This window comes from Bubalus bubalis, chromosome 11 (genome assembly GCF_019923935.1).
Source record: "Bubalus bubalis isolate 160015118507 breed Murrah chromosome 11, NDDB_SH_1, whole genome shotgun sequence".
In the NCBI taxonomy this organism is placed as follows: Eukaryota; Metazoa; Chordata; class Mammalia; order Artiodactyla; family Bovidae; genus Bubalus; species Bubalus bubalis.
The window spans coordinates 80,987,306-81,001,567 of NC_059167.1; the positions used below are offsets into that span (position 1 = coordinate 80,987,306).

Sequence of the window (14,262 nt, forward strand, 5' to 3'; positions counted from 1 at the left end):
AAGGGGAAGAAATGGAGAGGAGTCATTAGCAAGAGCCAACAGAGATGGAAGGCAAGGAAGAGCATGCCCCCTGGTCCCTCTGCTGGCAACCCAACCCTTCTTACATAGCATGGCTAACAGGACCTGACAAGCCCAGTGCCCTAAGCATACTCCAAGGACTACCGGATTTCTGGGACTCTGAGGAGTGACATCATATCCCAGAGCCCACAAACACACCCTCACCCTTCTGCTAGTGAAAATCCTTTACCACAGCAACAGCATCGCTTGCCAGGATGTCCCTCATGTTGAGCACAGTATAATAGGCCACATTGGTCAAGATGTATATGATGGTGACAATGGGCATGGAGATGCCAATGGAGAGGGGCAGATTCCTGCAGCCAAACAGAACAGGAGATCCATTAGTCCCACAGTCTCAGCCCCATTGGCCTTTGATTCTTAGATTGCCCGCACCAATCCAGGGCTGGGGCCTCCAAGGCAGTCCCCAGTGCTTTTGCCTTTAAGTTGGAGAGTGGCTTAAACTCAAGAACTAAAGAGCGTCAGGTGGAAGATATATCAGATTCAGAGAAAGGCCTACACACACAAAAAAGGGGGAAGGATTAACAAATAACCGTGTCACAGTGTGATAATAGCACGGGAAGGTTTTGTTTTGTTTTACTCGAGGTTTCTTAGTATCAGGCTTCCTTCTCCAAGATTATCAACACTGGAAAGTTTGTCTTAAGGTTAAATAGAAAAGAAATTATGGAGGGAAACTGAAATCTAATCTCTCTAGAGGGTAAGACAGGCCCTCAGTAAGAACAATATGTACACCTGAACAAGCAATCAGAAATATGCCCACCCCAGTCCCTTAGTCAGTTTGAGAACCTTGAGTGCTACCCTAGCCCTTGGCCAAGACAGCGCATAGTCCCTCTGGCCCAAAATAAGCCATGATCTTTATAAATGTTCTTTGCAGTGAGACTTGGAGCGGGGCTGGGGTAGAGAGGGGCAAATATTCAAGTCATTCAGCTTCTGTCCAGTAGGTGGAAGCACCACCCAGGCCTCCATCAGCTATTGTCTGCTCCCAGGGTTGCAACACTAGATGTATATCAAGAATGCTCTTGTTTTTCAAAGCCAAGAGGAGTTTATTATTATTTTGACTTAAAAATTTCAGAAACCTCATTTCCTGGCAAATCTTAGTTCCTAGAGTCACTGAATTTTAGAGCCAGGAAAGGCTCTGAAAGTCATATAGTTCAACTCCCTCAGTTATAGATCAGGAGCAGGCAGAGATGGCAGTGAATTCCCTCAAGGTCACCCAACGAATCAGTGGAAAGACAAGTCCAGGCCCTCTGACTCCCTGCCCAGTGTTCTTGTCACTCTCCGTGACTACAGGACAATTCAGTGGTGTCCTGAAACAAACAAATTCCTAAGTCACTTAAGAATTTGAGAAACATGGGATCAGAAGGAAAAGGTTTCTGGTAGTCTGTGACCTAAAGTTATACACATAGGAATAAGGGTGAGTGAAAATCTATCGAGGAAAGTCTATTTTTTTAATTAAAACACAAACACATGATACAGCCTACTTTGATTAATGCAGAAATGCAAGAACAAATGTGAAAAGCCCTATAAAATTTTTTTTTTAGTACAAGAAAGTTCACCTCTTAGCCTTGTTACTGTGATCATGGAAAGCCCAGTTACTCGTCCAGCCTCAGGCCTGTCAAAATGATGCTGACAACACTGACCAGCTGTATGCCATCAGCACATAGTAGGAGTTCAGTAAATGACAGCCGTCATCGCTATGGAAAGTTGAGTGAAGTACCTACCTCTCAGGGTTCTGGATCTCTTCAGTGACATAGTTGAGGGTGTCCCAGCCAGAATAGGAGAACAGAGCCGAGTACAGTGCCAGAGCAATGTCACCCACTGAAAATGATGAACCCTCAAAGGAATTTTCAAAGTGAGTCGAGGCTCCTGGAACCCAGAGAACACAGAAGGCAGAAGGATTAGTGGCCTATACCCCAACTACAAGGTGATTCAGTAAGGGAGAGGAAGAATATGACAATAATAGAATGCCTGTGGTTTCAAACACCTTAGCAGTAAGGGTACCAGTGAAAGAATGGGGAGCAGAAGAGAGACACCTACAGAAATGGGCCAGAGTGCAGGGATCAGCACCCGGATCCTAGCAGGAAGGACCCTGGTGAATTTCTAGGGTAAAGAACAACAGAGCACAAGGGCTAGAGAACAGGAGTGATGCAGTTCTGTCTGCTCCCCTCCTAACGCCACACAGCTGACACGGAGTGGAGGAAGGGCAGGGATCAGTGTGCCCAGTCAACAGAGTAGTTACAGGCGTTCACACCTGGAAACTGGGCAAGAAGTGGGTACCACAGGTTCATTTCTGCCCATGCCCACTCCCAGGGGGAGAACAGTCACTGCCACAGCACTGGACTCGACAATCTGCAAAAGCTGGCTCAAGATCAACCTCCCCTGGGAGGCAGCATGCATAGACATGACAGGACAGGTTCGGGGGTCAGTCTGCCTGGTACAAATTTCAGCTCCACTATTTAAGCTGGGGCTTCCCTAGTAGCTCAGATGGTAAAGAATCCACCTGAGACCCAGGTTCGATCCCTGGGTCAGGAAGATCCCCTGGAGAAGGAAATGGCAACCCACTCCAGTATTCTTGCCTGGAGAATCCCATGGACAGAGGAACCCGGCGGGCTACAATCCATAGGGTCACAAAGAGACACGACTGAGCACCTAGCATGCACTTAAGCTAGGGACTTTAGAGAATTCCTTGGCAGTCCAGTTGTTAGGACTCAGCTTCCATTGCAGAGGGCACAGGTTCAATCCCTGGTGGGGGAACTAAGATCCCACAAGCTGTGGGGCATGGCCTAAATAAAAGGAAATAGTAACAGTACCTATTAAATGAAATCATGCACAAAGGCTACTTAGAAGAGTACAGCTCGTGGAAAATGCTTAACAAACATGAGTTGCTGTTACTATTATTTCTTACCCTGGCCAAGTCTAACAATGCCTGCGATGATGATGGCGATCAGTGCCAATACTTTAGCGTAGGTGAAAACATCTTGTACCAGGGTTCCCCACTTGACATAGGCACAGTTAATGAAGGTTAAGAGACCTGAAAGAAAAATAATGCTGATTGGTGACTGACCCTACCATCCAGAGGGCCTTCGACACCCCAAGCAATTTTTCTAGTACCCATCACAAAACACGGAGTGGAGGAAGGGCAGGGATCAGTGTGCCCAGTCAACAGAGTAGTTACAGGCGTTCACACCTGGAAACTGGGCAAGAAGTGGGCCAGTCTTTGGCCAAAGACAGGTGTTTAGGTTCTGACCTGCTCTGTACTGGAAACCTCTGCCCAAAGTTTCCTCACCATTATCATTCAAAGGCACTTGCTGAGCACCTGGGTGCACAGCAATACACACACACACACACACACACACATACACACACATCTCCGCACTTAAGAGATACAAAGTGACTGGATCTGCTTACACACAAATGTGCTCACAGCAATAGGAGGCAACTGGCGGCGGAACAGAATTAGTGATGTATTCTGGCTGTTGGCTCTGAAAAGTCACAGTCTCTCCCCAACTCCAGCCCCGTAGCCCCTTATGTGGGCCCAGGAATAAACACTCTCATGCTGTGGATCACTGTTAACCTTGATGAGCCTTGCTGTAACTTATCCAGTGTCTGGACCAGCAGGTCAGGATGTGTGACCAGGATTAGGTTGGAGTCCAGACTTCCTGCCTCTGCTGGCCCGTTCAGCTGCTTGTTTTCACACTTGGAAAGCTTCTTGAAACAGGTTCCTATACAAAGGAAGGGGGCATTTTTCCTGACTGGACAATGCAAAAGTCAGGGCCATGGCCATTCCTCAAGTCCTTCCACCCTGGGGTAGAGGCAAACTCTTTACCTGGAAGAGCTCCAGCAAATTTCATGGATTGCCCTTAGAGCCAGGGTTCTTAACCTAGGGCTTCCACAAGGCCTGGAATTCTCTGTAAAGTGTTATGTTCATATGTTCAAAGTATATGCATTTTTCTAAGAAAACGGGTCCATAACTTCCATCAGAATATCAGAGAAATCCACTATCCCTCTCCCACAAAAAAACCTACAATCTGCTACTTCAGAAGAAGAAATTCTTGAGCAGAAGCCCACACAGGCTGTGAGGTCAACCAGTAGCCCCAGGATGTGGCCTGGGGTGGCAGGGGGGAGGGGGAAGGGGGGAATCAAAAGAAACAATTCTGAAATTCAGCAGAATGTCCCTCAACCCACGCCCCCGAACCTCTTCAACAAGCAGGTAGGCACATACCCTGTAGCTTTCCTGCTGCGGTACAGCAGATCCCAGTACTGCTCCCTCCTTCCCAGCTCAGCAACTGGGGCACCAGGAGGAGGGCTGCCTTCCCAGAGAGAAAGCACTGGGCCTGCCTGCTTCTGGCCCCCAGCTCAGCCCCAGGGACTCCCTGTCTCCATTCTGGCAGTGGTGTGGCCTTTAGGGTCCCCAGCCATCCTGGTTTTCTGTGTCCTGGTCTCAACACACTCTGGCCCAGGACTACTTTCTCCTGAGGGGCAGGAAAGAGCAACCAAGCCGTCTCACCTTCTGTCTCCCCCTCCCTCACTGCCCAAGTCTCTTTCTGTTCTTCCAGAAAGGGGGCTTTCCTGTCCCAAACAAACTTTAGGGCTTTCTGCCTAATAAACAAGACAATGAACAACCAAACCTTATCACAGGGCTGGGCAAAAATGAACCCATAACTCCAGGCCAATGCAGTGTTAAGTTAATAATTAAAGACACGAGTGTGTCGTCGCCACAAGCACCCCCACAAAATGGCCAAATCTTTCAGATCTGCTGATCCTCCTCAGCCACTCATCCTTCACTCCCCACTGGCTTCTGCCTCCAGCCATTCAGCAGCCCTCATGCCACTTCTCCCCATCCTGTAACCTCCACCCCTTACCCTCAGGCTCTGCTGCTGACACACAAATATAACTTAAGCCAGGCTGGATTAGAAACACCAGGACCACTGGAGCTGCCACATTCACAAAGGAACAGGATCCCATAATTAAAATTCACAGTTAGGGACTTCCCCGGTGGTCCAGCGGTTAAGAACTTGCCTCCCGATGCAGGGGATGTGGATTTGATCCCTGGTTGGGCAACTAAGAGCCCACATCCCTCAGGGCAGTAAGTCCGAGCACCATAACTAGAGAGAAGCCCCCACACACAACAACGAAGACCCAACACAGACATTTTTTTATTAAAAAAAAAAAATTCATGGTTAGCCCTCAGCATCACCAGGGTGCCAGCACCAAACTGGGATGGGCGGGGACTGGCTCTAGCTCTGAGTCAGTCTGTACCCACGTGCCACAAGGTTCTGTTCTCAGCTCAGTCCAGGGAGCTGGACAGGGAAAAGCCGACCCATTACCCTTTGCTACAGCAAATTCTGAAAAGAAAATACAGGGATCGCTTACATTTTAATCCCTACAGCTTCTCTAGTCTACTTCCATATCCATCCATTCATAGCCTTTTGACTACCAGTGTTTCCTCCTCCCCGACTCCTGAGCCTTTGTTCTCAGCCACAGACCCACCATCACCCCCTGATCTGCTCTCTATATTGAGCATGGGAGGCTCCGTTTGAATGAAGAAGGGAATCCTCTGGACAGAGCGCCAGCCCTCATCTTCCCCAGCGCTCAGCTGCCTCCAGGGCCTCTTGGCCACGAGAGCAGGAAACGGGTCCTGCAGGCAGCAGTGCTGACTGAGCGTCCCCACCCGCAGCGGATACAGCTGACCGGTGGCCCCGGAGCCCAGCCAAGTGCACTGTTCTTGAAGTGGAGCCTGACCTCCTGCTTCAGAGGCAGGGAAGTGGGTGGGGTGGGGCCTGGGGTTAGGATAATATAAGGACAAGGGCATTTAACCTCAAGGATCAGGGATGCCCTACCCTCCTAGGTACAATTCAGTCTCCACCCAGTGCTGGGCCAAGTCCACAGGAAGATGGCCTGAAAATCACCTCGGACCCTTGACTCAGGTGCACCTCCATTTCTGCTTTGACCCCTGCTTTCGAGGAAGAAGCAACTGTGAAGAAGTCACTCCTATAATTTCTAAAGAGATGCTCCTCAATGGGCGTGAAACCTAGTCTCCATGGACACCTAGAGAAGGAGGCCAGTTCCAGCAATAAGGCCCAGCGTCAACTGTAGAACTAAAAGCAAGGAGAGTACCTGCATGGGCTAATCCAGAACAGAACTCAAATGCCAATCAAGAGTAGAATAGCTAAATGAATACAACGGAATACCACACAGCAATAAAAATGAATCATCTACAACCACAGACAAAATCAGGAATACACTTCAAGAACATTAAGTGAACAAGCCAGACACGAGAGAACATACCCTTTGTGTCCATTTACATAAAAACAGGCTAAATTAATCTATGCTACTAGAAATCAGAACAGAGATTTCCCTTAAAGTGTGCATGGTGAGCATGGGGGAAGTGACTTGAACACAAGAAAGGTTCAGGGGGCTGCTTTCTACAATCTGAGCACACATCAAGCTGTACACTTATAAAATGTGCACTGTTTCTTCTCTATATATACACTTGAATAAAAAATTAAAATTGAGGTTAGCTTGCTTTTAGCAAATCCATCCAGGTTATTAAAGATCTTCCTTTCTTCCCTTCATATTTTGCTAACCAGTTTTAACAGATGAGCCTAGAATTTGGGCAGGAATCAACCTCAGATTACCAGCGCAGAATGCTCAGAATCCACCTCTTTCTCTTTTTTTTGGAAAGCCAGGTTATCACTTGTGGTGGGCATAGTAGTGACCCTGAGAAGCAGAAGAGTCAGCAAAAGACTTCTGATGTGAGAAAGACTTGACTAGCTACTGCTGCTTTGAGGATGGAAGGGGGTCATGAGCCCAGGAATCTGGGCAGCCCCTAGAAGCTAGAAAAGGTGAGAAAATGGAATTTCCCCTAGAGCCTCTAGAAAGGAACACGGCAACACTGACACCTTGACGTTAGCCCAGTGGGACCCATTTCAGACTTCTGACCTACTGAACTGTGAAATAATAAATGTGTGTTGTTTTAAACCACTACATAGGTGGCAATTTGCTACAACAGCAATAGGAAACTAATACATCACTCAATAGCTTCCTTTCTACACCCTTCCTATTCTCCAAGATCCTGGAGATGCCTAGTGGTCACTGTCATCACAACTAATTATAAATCCTTTCCATTTGCTTGAAGGGGGTAGTTGTTGTTTAGTCACCAAGTCGTGTCCAACTCTTCACGACCCCATGGACAGAAGCACGTCAGGCTTCCCTGTCCCCCACCATCTCCCAGAGTTTGCCCAAGTTCATGTCCATTGTAAGTGGGTAGTTAAAAACATTTAAAGCAATGACATGCTTTATTACTATCTCCTCAATTCTCTTGGTCTTGTTTCTTTGTTGGCCTAGATCTATTGGCTTGTTGGGTTTTTATTGAACCCTTTCCTAGGTGAGCAATTCTTCTGCAGGTAAAGTTAGAGAAAAAGTGGGACTGTGGTGTCTCCTTTCTCTCTACCATCTACTATCACAGATCTAAGTGACCCTAGGGCATCCAGCCTTTCTCCTGCTCTTCTGACTCTGAGCATTGCTCTCAGAACCTTTTGTTGACCTTTGTCACTTCTTCAGGTCTTAGTTTATTAACCTTCAGGACACTCTCCTCACAGGTCTGGGCCACTCCTATATTTATTTAGTCTTGATTATGTCATCTCTCATTATCTCTTGTATATCTTGTTTCTAAAAATCTAAGGTCATCAAAAATCAGTGAGTTCAACCACATCATCTTCTTTGGATGATTCCCCTATTCTTCCTAAAAAAGATAATGTCACTATTTTATCAGAGTTTCATTTTGAAGACACTCCTGGTCTTTCTTGTTTTTAAATCCCTGGCTATAAAATTATAATTCCTTGCCCTGAATTTTCCTGCAATCTCTTTGCCTAAAATTTAGAGTACATTTTGGAGGAAATTTAGCTTTTTTTTTTTTTTTTCTGGGAAGTACCAACTCTGAGAAGGCATAGTCACTTCCTCACAAGGATTCCACATTTCCCCTGGTTATAGAAAATAATAATAATTAATCTTTATCCTTTATATATTCACATTGAAGTCTTTATGAACTACTTACCTTGATGTCTTGGATTTGATTTAAATAATCTAGTGGTGGGTGATAAAAGACTGAGTGGAGCATAGACAATGATAAAACAGTGGTGACAGTCACTGATCTGGTGTTTGAACCCTGAGAATTCATTGTATAATTTGCTCTACTTTTGTATATGTGAAAATTTCCACAACAAATCATTTTTTTAATGTAGAGAAGTACTGCTTCTGATAGAAGGCAACTGATTTTGGCCAAAGCAGCTCAGGGAATTGAAGTTTCCATTGCTACCATATCTTCCTTTTGTACAAATTTTATGATTTGTACTTAAGAGGAAAGCAAAATATTTATTCTCATCTGATGCTGTGCAGTATACTCCCACAATTACATCATTCCCACTTCTTTTTGCTTTTGTCCTCTTGCTCTCTTTACCATGCTTCTTCCTTTAGGGTGAGGGGTTTATTTCCATGCTCTTTACTAAGGGAAACCTTCAGCAGAAATCCCTAGGTAAAACCCAAGAGCCCTCTAATAGCACCATGTAATAATTCCCCCCATGGTAAGCAGACGGGATTAACAGAGGGCGGGCCCTTGGCACCCTTTCTAAGAGATGGGCCACATATCTGTATGAGGAAGAAAGAGACTTCTCCTGCTTACTTGTGAGGAGCAGCCCTCCTGTAGGGAGAGAACTGGAAGCAATAGCAGACAGTATTGTCCATTACATTGTAGGGAGAGTGAAAAAGGAGAGGGAAAATCCTCTCCAGAGGTTTCTGAATCTTGGCCCTGAAATTTCCCTCACTGCAATCAATCCCAGAGGGAGCAGGCATCCCTTATTACAGCAGATCCTCATACAAGTACCTCTCTTTGATATACTACAGCAGTCTCAGCTCTTCTACAGGTCCATCACTTTTGAACAAGGTATGCATCCCAGGTGGCTCAGTGGTAAAGAACCTCCTGCCAAAGCAGGAGATGTGGGCTTGATCCCTGGGTTGGCAAGATCCCCTGGAGGAGCAAATGGCAACTCAGGTATTCTTGCCTGAAAAATCCTATGGACAGAGGAGTCTGGTGGGCTACAGTCCATTGAGTTTCAAAGAGTCGGATACAACTGAGCATACACACGTGCTCTTTCACTGTCATAGTCTTATCAAATATGAAATTGCTTCTTCCCACAGTAAAAGTAAAAAGCAAATGTACTTATTAGCCTCACTGAATGCCAATGAGTCCAAAAGCATCACTCCCAGTCTTCTAGCTTCTGCAAATGCATTACTGAGCAACTTTTCACCTTTATTCTTCTTTCCCTATAATATCTCATAGCTTCCAAAATACCCAGATGAATACTTTTATCTGTGTATTTTTCTCCTTTCCCCTAAAATTTCAGTTTAAAGTTTTATTAAATGCACCTCTCCCAATCTCTATGAAATCTGCTCCTCACCAGAGTGTCTCTTTCTGGGTGTCTTAGCATTTACATTTCAGCACTCAGTTCCGTGTTCTTTTTCTTCCACATTCACAGCCTTCAAATGACAGAGATGAAGATCCCACCTGCCACTCAGTTTGCTATCTCAGACTTCAAAGTCAGCAGTGACACATCCCACATGCCTTCTGAATGGTGAAATTATTCACTCCTCAGTGGCCAACAGCAGGATAGCAGCCCCTGGGCTTAACTGGGGTGAGCAAGCTCTTTGTCACCTGGTCCTCGAGAAAAACCACCCATCTCTGCATTAGGCCAGGCTGTGTGTAGTCAGTCAACTGCTACGGAGCAGCCTAGCCCCTTAAGTGGAACATCCAGACCTGCAAACCCCAGACGCCTCCAGGGTACTCTACCACCGTGTGTCCTCAGGAGGACCAGATGTAAGCTCTCCAAAAAAACCTCAGATCTGCTGCCCTAAGCCAGACATTTCAAGTTTTCCCTCTTTTCTCTCTACTGCTTGTTTTTTGTTTTGTTTTCTGGTTGTGCCACATGGCTTGTGGGATTCTTAGTTTCCCAACCAGGGATTAAACCCAGCGCCATGGCGGTGGAAGCACCAAGTCCTAATCCCCAGACCCCCAGAAGTCCCACCACTGCTGGTTTTGGTTTTTGTTGTCTGATGGTGGTTTAGGACTCTCTCAGGATCTCAAAAATCCCTTTTTCTTCTTAGCTTCCTTGATGGGTTATTTCTTCCTTCCAAGGAGCCACTGTATTTCCCAGATAACAGATGACCCTCAGACTCTTTTACTTTTACAGGCTACAGAAATTTTGCTTACTGAAGCATCATGTGTGACAGCATCTGGCAGGAAGACACACAGAGCATAAACCCCATGGGTCACTCGATCAGATCCCTCCCACTCTGCCTACTGGACTCAGCATTTCAGTCGCCGTGGCTCCGCACCGCCCAGCGGAGCAAGCAAACTGGCAGGCTCGCCTATTAAACCACTCCATCAGCTCCCATCTTGAAGCTAGCGAGTCCTGGTGAACTGGATTCTTATTGGTTTGCTCAGCTAGGTCCAGTTCAGGTTCTAAGAAACAGGACACCAAGCCCGAGTGAGCATCAGAATGGCCCAAGGAATGTGAACCTACAGCTCTGGGTCTCCACCTCTGAAATTCTCAGAAAGGCTGAGATGGGGCTCCCCTGGGGGAGCCTGGTTATCTGCTTGCCTCAGGCTACCTTAGCTCATGAAACAAAATCATCACATACAGAACTACCCAGATCAAGGCAAGCCCAAACCCTCACTGCTTAGCTCAGCTCTCCTGGCTCCACAGAGGCATCACTTGACAAGCTTTAACAAAGTCCAGTGCTCGGGCCCCACCCAGGCCAAAGCAGCCAAGCTCTGAGGTGGAGCCCAGGCATCGGTATGTTTTTAAAGCTCCCCAGGTGATTCTAAAGCTGACAGTTGATAACCTTTCTTCCCAAGGCCCCAGTTAGTTTTCCTCAGCAGCAACTTTCTGCTTCCTCAAGCCTTGTCCTCCAAGTCTATTCCCATTCTTCTACCCAGTGGTTCAGAGTTATTTGATTGATGAAGAAGAGAGGGAGAGGAAGGGGCCATGAATGTTTTTTTAAACCCCCTTGGTGACTCCAATGTTCAGCTGAGATTGGGGCCCAAGCTCCTTTACCAGCCTCCTCTAGGCCATTTCCTTAACCTCTTCTGAGATGGAGAGAAAGAGAACAGGAAAAGAGATAAAGGTGAACCCCTGAAAAGCCATGGGGCTCAGGCCAGCACAGAGCCCCACCGCCCTCCCTGCTGGTGATGGGTCTGTTCCAAGGTCCATGGTGACGCCCTTCCAGAACGACTCTAGTCCCTGTGTTGCTGTCAATGTGGAACATGAATTGTAAGCTTCCTTGCCCCTAATGTACAATGGAAAACCCCTCTGGGAGAGGCAACCAGCTTCCAAGTAGAAAGTTCAAAGGGCAATAGGCAGTTGGGGGCCCAGCGTCTGGCTGTTCCACCTCATTAGCTGAAAGGACATGAAGTCAGTGGTTCTGGTACCAGAAGAAGCTGCCCAAGGGCAGGGGCCAAAGCTCTCAGAGACCTGAGGTCCTTGGGAGTCCACAAGCAGCTCAAGCAGTCGCCCTCCCCTCAGCCCACAGCAGCCATCTGCCCCACCAGCACCCTGAGAGCCAAGAGCAGGCAATGCCCTTCTCTGCCAAGATGAACATGGAGCCGGACCTTCTGTTTATTCCTCCAGCCAACATTCACTAAAAAGCACCTGCTGCTGCTAAGTCACGTCAGTCATGTCCAACTCTTTGGGACTCCATGGATTGTAGTCCACCATGTTCGTCTGTCCATGGGATTCTCCAGGCAAGAATACTCGAGTGGATTGCCATGCCCTCCTCCAGGGGATTTTCCCAACCCAGGGATCGAACCCACATCTCTTACATCTCCTGCATTTACCACTAGCACCACCTGGGAATCAGCTATGTGCATACATATAACCCTTTCCTCTTGAGAAAAGCACTTACTACACACAAATCACAAGGGTCAAGCATCAGGGACACCAAGACTATCTGATACTAAAGAGCAGTCTGTTCACAGCTCCCCCTCCAGCCCCACATGTGTGCTGCTAGCCGACCGGTACAGAACACACAGGAGATAAATCATCCCATTGACCAAAGGCAAGGATCTAGACCAAAAAAACTAGGTCAAAGGGAGGGTGAGTGTAGGCAAGACAGGAGCAGAAACATCCAGGGCTGCTAACAATGGGCCAAAGCAGGGAATTCCCCGGGGGTCTAGTGGTTAGGACTCAGTGCTTTCAGTGCCCTGACCCAGGTTCAATCCCTGCTTGGGGAACTCCCAAAAGCTAGAAATCAAAATAAATTAACAATGGACCAAAGCACATTGGCTCCAAAGAAAGGGCAGTCAGTCAGGGCAGTCAGTCAGCTGTGTGGAGCTGGGTTTCTGGACACCTCGTCCTAACAACACCACCTCCACCTCCCCCGCAAAGAGGAAGAGGAGTCTCAGCCATCCCTGCTGATCTCTAAGCTACTTAAGATTAAAACTGCTTTTAATCATCTAAAGACAGAATACAGAAAGTCAAGGTTTTAGAAATTAATAAGACGTATATGACTGTGAGTATAACTTGCAGCAATAGATACCATTTTTGACTGACAATTATGTGTTGGGTCACTCACATTCTTACGTGTGTGCATGTGTGTGAGTTGATCAGTCGTATCCAACTCTTTATGACCCCATGGACTGTAGCTCACCAGGCTCCCCTGTTGATGGGATTTCCCAAGCAAGAGTACTGGAGTGGGCTGCTTCTCCAGGGGCTCTTCCTGACCCAAGGATCAAACCCAGGTCTCCTGTATTGCAGGCAGATTCTTTACTGTCTGAGCCACCAAGAAATCCCAACATTGTTACATACATTATCTAATTTAATCAAACAGAGTAGGTTTACTATCTTCAGCTTACAATTGAGGGAACTGAGGCTACTCACTGGCCAGCTCCAAGGCTTGTACACGTTCCACTATACCATATGCTCTATTTGCATGCAAGGATGTGGGCCAGGGAGTGGGACTATTGCCCTCTGGGGTATCAGGGCTTCTGGCTGCAAAGAACTGGAGCAATCCTCAAAGAGCTCCTAGAAGCCAGAGTAATTAGTTTCAGGAGGGACCAAATGCACACCCATCTGGTTGGGAAAAGTAACCATTTATAGCACCCTAGACAGGACAGCAAGGTTCCTTCAGAACTCAGAATTCATCCACTCATCCATTCATTCCCCCATGGATCCAGCCATCCAACAAGCATGTGTTGAGCCTGAACCCACTATATTCCAGAAGCTGTGCAGACTCTGTTTTTAAGACCCAGTGCCCTGGGACTTCCCTGGTGGTGCAGTGGCTAGGACTCCACGCTCCCAATGCAGGGGGCCTGGGTTCGACCCCTGGTTGGGGAACTAGATCCCACATGCCATAACTAAGAGTTTGCATGCCGCAACTAAAGATCCCAAATGCCACGGGGAAGACTGAAGATTTCACATGGTGCAACTAAGACCTGGCGCAGCCAAGTAAATAAGTTTTTAAAATATTAAAAATAAAAACAGTCTCCAGCCTTCCCAAAAAAGTGAACATGGACAATTGCAAGAATCAGGTGCTGTAAAAGTCACTGAGAGGCAACCCACCCATTCTGGGGCAGCAAAGTGGGTTCAGGCAGACACCAGGGCCATTGCTACCTGGACTGCGTGTAGAGGCTCCATGCTGGGGTTGAGGGAAGGGAGGCGGAATTCCTGGCAGAGGGAGCACCGTGTATTTGCCCTAACAATGAAATCAGCAATGAGTGGAGTCACTCATGCATACCAACAACTTATTTATGCAATAATCGGTCAATGATTCCAAGATCTATTTGCAATACTAGCTTATCTAGGGCTATAGTCAGTTCATCAGCAGCTTTAAAGGAAGATTATGCCTGTAAAGGAAATACATGCCACCCCGAAAGAAGTAAAATCTTTATATGCTCTCTCGAAATTGTCACTGATGAAAAGGATGAAAGTATGGTAGAAATATACATCGTGCTTCTAGAGGTAGAATCCCATTCTACAGATGAGGAAATCAAGGCTAATAAATTCAACCTGCCTGATTCCGTGCTCTTACCCACCATGCACACCACCTCTTAAAGGGGTGAGGGGATGCTCTGCACCATTCAAGGGGCAGAGATGCTGACTCTAGGCGCCCAAGCATTCCAATGAAGAAGACCTC

The 14,262-nt window shown here is 47.0% G+C and overlaps 1 protein-coding gene across 7 annotated transcripts in view; it reads right to left on the minus strand.

Annotated features, from left to right (window-relative positions):
* The window catches only part of SLC7A7 (solute carrier family 7 member 7), a 39,747-nt gene that overhangs the window by 2,483 nt on the left and 23,002 nt on the right, over positions 1 to 14,262 (minus strand). For all 7 annotated transcript variants that reach the window (XM_044925286.1, XM_044925287.2, XM_044925285.2 and 4 more), the window contains 3 exons: positions 2,981 to 3,106; positions 1,797 to 1,941; positions 248 to 371 (listed from right to left, as the gene is read on the minus strand). In XM_044925286.1, the coding sequence (XP_044781221.1) occupies positions 248 to 371; positions 1,797 to 1,941; positions 2,981 to 3,106 (395 nt within the window). The remainder of the gene's footprint in view (positions 1 to 247; positions 372 to 1,796; positions 1,942 to 2,980; positions 3,107 to 14,262) is intronic.